The sequence below is a fragment of the Cynara cardunculus genome, assembly GCF_001531365.2.
Source record: "Cynara cardunculus var. scolymus isolate 2C chromosome LG 15, CcrdV1, whole genome shotgun sequence".
Lineage (NCBI taxonomy): Eukaryota > Viridiplantae > Streptophyta > Magnoliopsida > Asterales > Asteraceae > Cynara > Cynara cardunculus.
The window spans coordinates 12,789,932-12,799,114 of record NC_037542.1 but is presented as its reverse complement, the minus strand read 5'-3'; the positions used below and the strand labels follow the sequence as shown (position 1 = coordinate 12,799,114).

Here is a 9,183-nt window from a genome sequence, read left to right as displayed (position 1 = left end):
TATATATATATATATATATATATATATATATATATATAACATATTTCATTAAACTACTATATGTATTATATATTTGATCAATTCAAAAACAAAAAATAATAATACCCTGGATTCGTGATTCCATATATATTATCCAATTTATTGGAATGTAATCAGTGTATGACAATACAACGTACACACATCAACAAAGCTCCAAATTCTATGGCGGACCATAAGACCACACTACTAGAAAATAGGGTATAGTGACGGAATTTTGTGATAGAAACAATCCCTAACTAATTAGCGACGGATTAGCAACGGGTAAGCCACAAACCCGTTCCGTCGCTAATTAGCGAGGGAATGAGTTTGTGGCCTATCCGTCACTAATTAGCGAGGGATTACTTTCATGGCTAATCGGCAGGTTTTGTATAAAAAATACATGGGAATATGTAATTTTAATTTATTTTTTTAAAATTATAAAAACGAGGACGGATAGCGACGAAAAATCATCGCTAAAAGTTCCCGATCCCTCGCTAATATGTCGCTTAAAAGCCCGTCGCTAATCCGTTGCTAATTAAAGGTTTTTGTCGCTATAAATTTCTCTCACTAATCCGTCGTTGATAACCTTCCATTGCTATTACGTCGTTAAATGTTCCCCTCGCTAACAGCATTATCCACGACCTTTTGACCCACGGATTATCAGCGATGGATCATCAACGAATGGTCCTCAGTTTTGTAGTGTCATCCACTTCAGTGTTTTCATTACGAATTTCTTAAGTGAGACGTAGAAAGAAATTGTGATGTATGGTTGTTGTGAGTATGATTTCTTGATAAGAAATTGTGTTTGATAATGGCTAATAATGTAGGATAGTAGCCGACAGATATAACTTTTGCTTTCATGCATCCTTCCTTTCCACCACATAAACCATGGCAACTAATTGCCACAATAAAGTCTTAAGTTTTTCTGGATATAAATAAATTGCACACTCATATATACATATACATATATATATATATATATATATATATTCATGCTAAGTTCAACTTACATATCCCTTGATACTAGTTAATTTCCAAGATGACTCCAGCTTACGCCGACTGTATGAGAATTTGGCGTGCGTTGGAGCTTGATGCATCTACATCCCATTATATCAATACGACCCTCGATACCAGAGACAGAGGATTGGTGTTGGGTTTCTGCCGAATGATACATGATTTAGAAGAAGGGAAGAGTTATAGCAAACCTATGTTGTGGATCGGCATCTACATAGCGGTAGCTACATTATTGTGTATGTTTCTCATGGTCGCTGATTTGTTCCATGGTTTTCGAAATAGAAAACTCTGGTTTCCATCCAAATATTTCACTCTCAACACTGCTACTATCACCCTCATAACTATCTCAATGAAGCTCCCTGTCGATCTGAGTGGTCAGATGCCGGGCAACTTAGACCAATTAGCCAAGTGGGGAAGCATGACCTTCATGTGTACTATGATGTCTAATTTAATGCCTTCTCTGGCGTCTATGGACAATAGGGAACTTTTTGCAAATGTTACAGGTATGGCCATTCTCGTTATCACAATCGTTGTCAATGTTTCAATCCAGATTGAAACCGGTTTGGTTCTTAACTACTTTGATGACTATGTTTACATAGGCGTAATGCTCTTTTTACTTGTAATAATGATATCTTCGGCATTAACGATTCCAACCTCAAAAAAGATATTGGAATTGAAGTATCAAAGGGTACAAAAAACAACTTCAAGTGGCGTACATCCACAACGTACAAGAATGTCGAGGGTTGAAGAACTAGTACAATATGTGAGAAAATATTGGATGATGGCAGGAACTTCTAGCCCACAGTTTGTTATGATTACCGCTCCACTATGCTCTGCGGCTGGGATAGCTTGTGTGCCTACAATAGCCTGCATTACTATTTCTTTGTGTGCCTCTGGGCATATTCAGGACGAAGAGCTTATTTAGATTTTGGTTCAGATTATGAGTGGTCGATAGTTGTGATCGTCATAATACAAGTCATTGGAATTTTAGTGGGTATCATTGCCCCAGTATTCAGATGCTTTGCAGCCTTAAGTTTCAGATTGTCCCTTAAATGGGTTAAGAAACATACCAAGGTCTGTGAAGTAGAGAAGTACTGGACGCAAAAGTTGTTGGAGTGGAAACAGATTCCTTTAGCTTTTCCATTAAGTGGTCGGATATCAAAAGCTCTTGTCTACAATTTGTATCACCTCATTCTAAACCTTGGCATTACTTGTCAGAAGGTAATTGTGGTATCATGCAAAATAATAGGACTCATTCCACTGGTCACTGTAATTATCGGTGTTTTTTGTGTAAACTGCTGCAAGTCATTGAAGGCAAACTTCTTTCTTATGCCTGTTGCCTCAAATCGTGAAACTGAGCATGCCTTTGAGCAAAATCATGATACAAACCAAGACATTGAAAACTACGTTTTGCAACTTCAAGACGAGATGGAGCTTGGTAGAAGAACACTCAAAAGATTTTCAAACTCGGCAAATCGCTCAATAAAGAAGGGTGAGAAGCAACTGCCTACAAATCTTCTGAAGCTGATTGAGCAATGTACGGGATTCGAAGGAGTAGTGAAATTTGATAGTGAGAACATTCAAGGTCTGATTTGGGTTACATTTCCCAACAGTTGGAGCTTGCCGATAGTAACCTTAACATGCATCGCAATTACACTCCCAAACATCAGTCAGGAGAGTGTTGATAACTTGTTTAAAGGTGTGAGTGAAAGTCTTTCCTATACTCTTCTTGTTGAAGAAAGCCTTAACAACGTAGGTGAATATAAAAAAATTCATAAAGCAACTATGGAGTTGCGGCAAGAGGTTGAAGTCAACTACAAGTGGTTGGGGAACACGCTCCAAAGAAATGCCTATAAAGAAAAAAATCCAAAAGAGATTCTTGAATGGTTTGCTGATAAAGCAAAGGACATTGCAGTAGAAATGAACGAACACATCAATGAGGAACCGTTCGACAGCTATTGTGACAGGTTGGTTGTTGCCGATTCGATGTATCGCGTGACACAAACAATCATGGTTAACTACCCTGATGACATCGAAGACGGCAGAGGAGAGCAACTGTTTTACCTGCTATCTAGCATGATTGTAGACATAGCGGTTGCTTGTTTTACCAACTTACCACGAGTCATAGTAATGAAATGCCAGGACGATGCAATTGAGAAACGAGAGGCTAGTGTTCGGGCTGCAGCGGAGCTTCTTGGTAGTACTAAGACGATAATAGAAAAAGTTGATGCGTGTGAAGTACCAAACCTGGATCCTGAGCAAATGGCATTTATTGACGAGTGGCGTCTTCATTTGAAGCAATCAATCCCTTAGAATGTACATGCATATATATTTTGTTATGTTTTAACAGGTAGATGTCACTCTGGCATACTTTTTATAATGTATGTGCAGTTTTGAGCCGACAACTGGTAAATAGTCGGACAAGCCTATAATTGCTACATTAGACAATATTTGATGAAAAAGATTGTCCATGTTCAAAAGGTTATTGCAAAACTTAATGGACCATTCACTCTGACAACCACCAATTTGTTCGGCAAAATCAAGACAAAAGTTGTTGACTATAATGTAATATGAAATGGAGGAAACAAATATGAGGTGATTGGACCTTGACAAGATCAATGTACTGTCGATGTTGAAGAGAAAAGTTACCTGTGTAGGCGTTGGGAGTTAACGGGGATGCCATGCAAGTATCTTGTCGCATCAAGTTGGTTCATGGCAATGAATGGAAGAGAACTAGGGCTGCCTTAGAATTGGGTGGAGCCATGTTACTAGCTTGCAACATGGTAGAATGTTTACGCTTTCTAATTTTCTTTTTAAATTGGAGTTGGTTTAATTCTTATGCGTTCGTCTCAAGTTTCATGAATTGATACAACGTCTGTTATTTGGGTTTAATATAAAATAATAAAAAGAACAAAAATTAACGCTAGAATGGTAATTTATATTATTAAGACCTTTCATTCAAAATGATAATCGAACAAGATTCACCTTTTAATAATTCAGATGTTGCCTTTTTAATGAAACTGTTAAAAGGTAAACAAACATCACCAAAGTTTGTTTTGTTGGTTTTTTTTTTCCATCCCTTGCTTGTTTTGACCCATCGTTTAACATATCGGACCCATTTCTCAACGTTAAAACAGTAATGGGCTTAAATCAGTATTTATCGGCCCAATTCGGTTCGGGCTTCAAGCCTGTCCCGTTCAGTTCAATTGTAAACCCTAGGTTTATAATCGTTTCTTCAATACAATTTGCTTTCACAGTAGGATTTCCCCAGGGAAGAAGCAGCGGTTGTGGTCAGTGTTCTTCGTCCCCTATACACTACCGGCAACCATGGCGACTCAAATGAGCAAAAAGAGAAAGGTTAGTCTCATCCATTACTGTTACAAGTTGGTGATACGTGTGCTTTTCATAGATCCTTATTGTGATTTGCTTTTGCCTATCAGTTTGTAGCTGATGGCGTGTTCTTCGCTGAGTTGAACGAGGTCCTTACCAGGGAACTCGCGGAGGACGGCTACTCTGGCGTTGAAGTTAGGGTTACGCCTATGCGAACGGAGATCATAATCAGGGCCACCCGTACCCAAAACGTTCTCGGTAAAATTCTAATCTCCTTACCTTAAACGTAATTGTCAATTCATAAAATAAATTTATTGAATTTAGGCAAGTGATGATTTATCGATAGGACAAACATGAAGTAGATTCGCAATCTGCATCTGTTTAACAAGATGAACAGGCATTTGATTTCATAAACTTGGTTAATATGTTGTTCTAAACATATTTGTTTCATGATATTGGCTATACACGGAATGAAAATTTTATGAGAAAGGGATTCAATCTCATTGAAGTCACCACATTCATGTTTTCTGCTACTATTAAGGAACATAGTAAAGTGTGCCAAGGATTAATGATCTTGAACAAGTCAGCGGTTAACTATGTATGACCAATATGCACAGCAGATGTACCTAGTACCTACTACAACTGCCTCAAGCTATCGTAGTGTAAGCTTTACCTGTTGTTTTCATTTTGAGCCTGAATCTATATCTCATTGTGACCCCCTGGTATTAACTCTTTATCCATATCAACTAAGCTGTTAAGATGGAAACATTAGCATCTTAACTTGTTATCTACAAGTTTCTGTTTCTCTGTTTTCATATAGTTGTTGTTAAGTTCTTATTGATTGTTAGCATGGACAAAATTACCACCAAGACATTTTAACATCATGGTTATTTGCTTTTGAACCTGATTTTACAGGTGAGAAGGGCAGGCGAATAAGGGAGCTGACATCTCTTGTTCAGAAGCGTTTTAAGTTCCCTGAAAACAGCGTGGAGCTTTATGCTGAAAGAGTCAACAACAGAGGGCTATGTGCCATTGCTCAGGCCGAGTCTCTGCGTTACAAGCTTCTCGGAGGGCTTGCTGTCCGCAGGTTTGTAAATCATCTTTTTCATTCAACTGCTAATCCATCGACATTATGTTGTTATTTTAATTTGATTGCAATGGAATTATAGTGGCATGTGCAACATTTTTTAGGTTTTTTTGGTTCTTACTTTATATCGTTTTTCCCGTCATTGCCTTAAAAAAACGTCATGCCATTTTGCTAGTTAAAGCACATTTGTTACCACTGGATATATATATCTTTTTTTTAAGAAGCAAATTTTTCGTTTTAAGCTTGAAAGAAAGTATCCGTGAGGCAGATGATGACTATTTTATTTTTTTAAATCAGGACCATTTTCGTATTTCTTTGTTGCTCTCAAGTACAAATCAATGAAGATCATTCTTTTTTGTTTGAGATTGTTCAAAATGATTGGTTTCTTGTTTTTTGTTCCTCTAAACATGTACATTCATTGCTGATAGTTATTGTACTTAATAGCTATAATCCAGATTGAGTTTGATAAAACTGTATCAGCTGACATTCCATATGGCTGTTTTTAGGGCTTGCTATGGTGTTCTGAGATTTGTTATGGAGAATGGAGCAAAGGGGTGTGAGGTATGTAAATATATAATATGATTATGCTTCTATTATCCCTCCCAACACGTTTCTTTTCTTATGCCGTTCATCACTCCTAGGTGATTGTTAGTGGAAAGCTTAGAGCTCAGCGTGCGAAATCCATGAAGTTCAAGGATGGGTACATGGTATCATCTGGTCAACCTGTCAAGGAGTATATCGACTCTGCTGTGAGGCACGTCCTTCTTAGACAGGTAAACACATATCCTCACTGTCGTTTCTTTTCTAATAACGATGGATGTTTGGCCCAGCTTGTGCCCATTTTGCTAAATCCATGGGGGATTTGAAAGTTAACAGCTGGGAAAAACCTTTTCGTGTTCTAGATGGGACTCAAACTAGTGACCATTTGGGAGCAAATCCTATCATTTATACAAACAAATAACCGCATGTGCAGGGTGTTCTTGGTATCAAGGTTAAAATCATGCTCGACTGGGATCCTACGGGCAAGCTTGGCCCGAAGACGCCTTTACCCGATAACGTCATAATTCACATGCCTAAGGACGATGTTGTCGTGCTCCCACCCAAAGAAGTCGAGGAATATAGGCCACCACTTGTGGTTGCCGATGAGCCTTTGCCCATGCCAATGGCAGTACCCGTCTAAAACAAGATTAGTAGAAAATCTATGTGATGGCTAGACTTCCAAGTTATGGAAGATAAATTTTTCTGTCTGTTGAGTTTGCTTGGACAAGCTTTTTTGTTTTTGGAATCTGGACTGCTGTTGAGATCATGAAATTTATGTTTATTACCAAAATTATTTGTTTCATTGGAACTTGTAGTTTTTGAACTCTGGTAATTACTGATGGTTTTGAACTTGTGTCTACTTCAAGTAGTTTGGAGTCTTGTGGTTACATTTATTAGTTCATATCTACGGATATGTGTGAACATTCTATAGGCATGGCAATAGGGCGGGGCTTGATCCCGGTCCTAGTGGGTACGGGGATTATTATCCTGTCCCTGGTCAATCTCTAGCAATATTCAGTCAAAATCCGGTAAAACCCCGGTTAAACCCCGTAAATAGTATCCTTTATTTTGATTTTACCGAGAATCCCTGGCCCTGGTTTGAGTAACATCCCCTGTCCCCGGTTTGTGTCAAATGGGGATCCCTGGCTTGGGACCCGTTTTAGCGGGAAATCTCCGTCTCCATTCGGGTCGGGTGAACTGGGTTCCCCACCGGATCAGGGAAAATCATCATCCCTAATATTCTATATATAGATAGAAGCGATCAATTGCAAACTACTCTTTTTTGTGCAAATTATACAAACCGATCTTATCCATTCGTTTTCTTAATCAATGGTCATGATTAAAATGTGTTATATTAGGAAAGTAAAAAAAAAAAAAATCTTGAAAAAAGGGCAAATTTGATAAATCACCCATATCTATACTATCTTATTAAGTAAATTTAGCAAAAGTTTTAAATTCTTAAAATTTTAAATGACCAAAATACCATTTATACTTACTTTTTCATTTTTCCACCCCCTCCTCTCCTCACATCACATACACTTACCCTCTCACATACATTACCAATTATAATTTTAAATTTACACTTTATATTCCTATAATTAATTAATTAATTGACTTACGTGATTTACTTTTAAATGTTTCATTTTAAATCTTTATCAAATTAACATACATAATCGTATATCAATTAAAACATGTTTAAAAAATACATTTTTATTTTAACAAGTTACACCATTAAAATCGTCTCATTAATACCTTCGAAATGAGTCTAATATTGAATAGTTTTTGACTTAATTATATTATTATATATTATATATACTGTGAAAAAATATTTTTAATATTTACGATTTATACTTTTATAATTATTTATATATATATATATATATACTATATATTTTGGGGTTAGGCTGTCCAAATTGCACTGTATAATATGTTTTGAATTAATATGTTATTGGGTTTTTTTGAAATATATATATATATATATATATATACATATATTAATTCAACCTTAATATAAGTTTCTGGACAAGAAAGAGGGTAAGCAGTTGAAATTTAATTCTAAAACCCATTTTTTTTTTGTCTTTTCATGGCTTATTATCTGTCAAATTTGTAGTTTTCTTTATTGGTTTTGAGTGTTTATCTTAAAACTCAATTTTCTTGGTTCTTTGTTCTTGGTGTAAATCGAATACATTTGTGGAGTCGTTTAAATATGTTGGATTTTAAATATATTGGATTTTAAACTGTCATACAATTTTTTTCATCGATAATCTGTAATTGGAACCATAACTCTTATTTATTCAAATTGTATTAATATGTAAAGACCAAGTGTAACATATATCATCGTTAAATCTTATCTTATAAAACCAGTAGGACTTCAAAATCGTTAAAATTCATGGCTCACGCCGCATTGTGCGGGTACACAACTAGTGATTCCATAAATAAAATAACATTTACATTAAAAATGGATCCAAGTAAGAAACACTCATACTAGATATATTGTAATAAATTATGAAACAGAAGTATATTTTAATCAACAAAAAATAATGAAACTTTTTGAATACTAAAGAAAATATTTGTTTCATCAAACGAATAAATGAAACTGTTACATCATTTTATTGAATGAACCATTTGAATGATATATGAAACTCCTTGTCACCTACAATGAAAGATGGACATTTGACATGTAGTAGTGAACGATGTATGAAACTATTTCATTATCGGTTATATGTGTAGAATTTGACTCTTAATAATTTCTAATCAAACTAATTTTAAAACAAGAAATACCCTAATAAACGATGAAACATATAAAGAATGAAACATTTTTGAAAATTGAATGAAACATTTTGAAAACTGAATACTTTATTTTCGTAAGTTAAACTTTTTCATGCATAAAATGTTTCGAAATATTAATAAATTAAATTCATAAATGAAATTATGTTCATGGTCACTATTGAACATGACATTTCTTTCATTATTGAAACTATGTATATTTTGTCAATGAAACGAAATCAGATTTCATATTGTACTTCTTTTACAATTCATATTTTAAGAGTATAATTTAATAAAATAATATAAACTATTAATGGTAATAATTTTATATTAAAAACAATTGATTTACACCGTTTATTGAATGAATAACGTGACTCCTTGTCACCTACAATGATATATGAAAATATTTCATGAAGAGTATCACACTG

General features: G+C 35.3%; 2 protein-coding genes across 2 annotated transcripts; both read left to right on the top strand.

The window, feature by feature from the left end:
- Nucleotides 1-1,381: 1,381 nt before the first annotated feature.
- On the top strand, nt 1,382-3,345 carry LOC112528553. Its single transcript, XM_025139575.1, has 2 exons — nt 1,382-1,535; nt 1,940-3,345. The coding sequence occupies exons 1-2, from the start codon at nt 1,382-1,384 to the stop codon at nt 3,343-3,345; spliced, it is 1,560 nt and encodes a 519-aa protein (XP_024995343.1).
- A 946-nt stretch (nt 3,346-4,291) lies between these two features.
- LOC112527871 (40S ribosomal protein S3-1-like) lies at nt 4,292-6,848 on the top strand. The gene is made up of 6 exons (XM_025138715.1): nt 4,292-4,389; nt 4,473-4,620; nt 5,278-5,449; nt 5,956-6,010; nt 6,091-6,222; nt 6,423-6,848. Exons 1-6 carry the CDS (start codon nt 4,360-4,362, stop codon nt 6,627-6,629), a joined length of 744 nt encoding a protein of 247 aa, XP_024994483.1. The 5' UTR covers nt 4,292-4,359; the 3' UTR covers nt 6,630-6,848.
- The last annotated feature ends 2,335 nt before the right edge of the window (nt 6,849-9,183 follow it).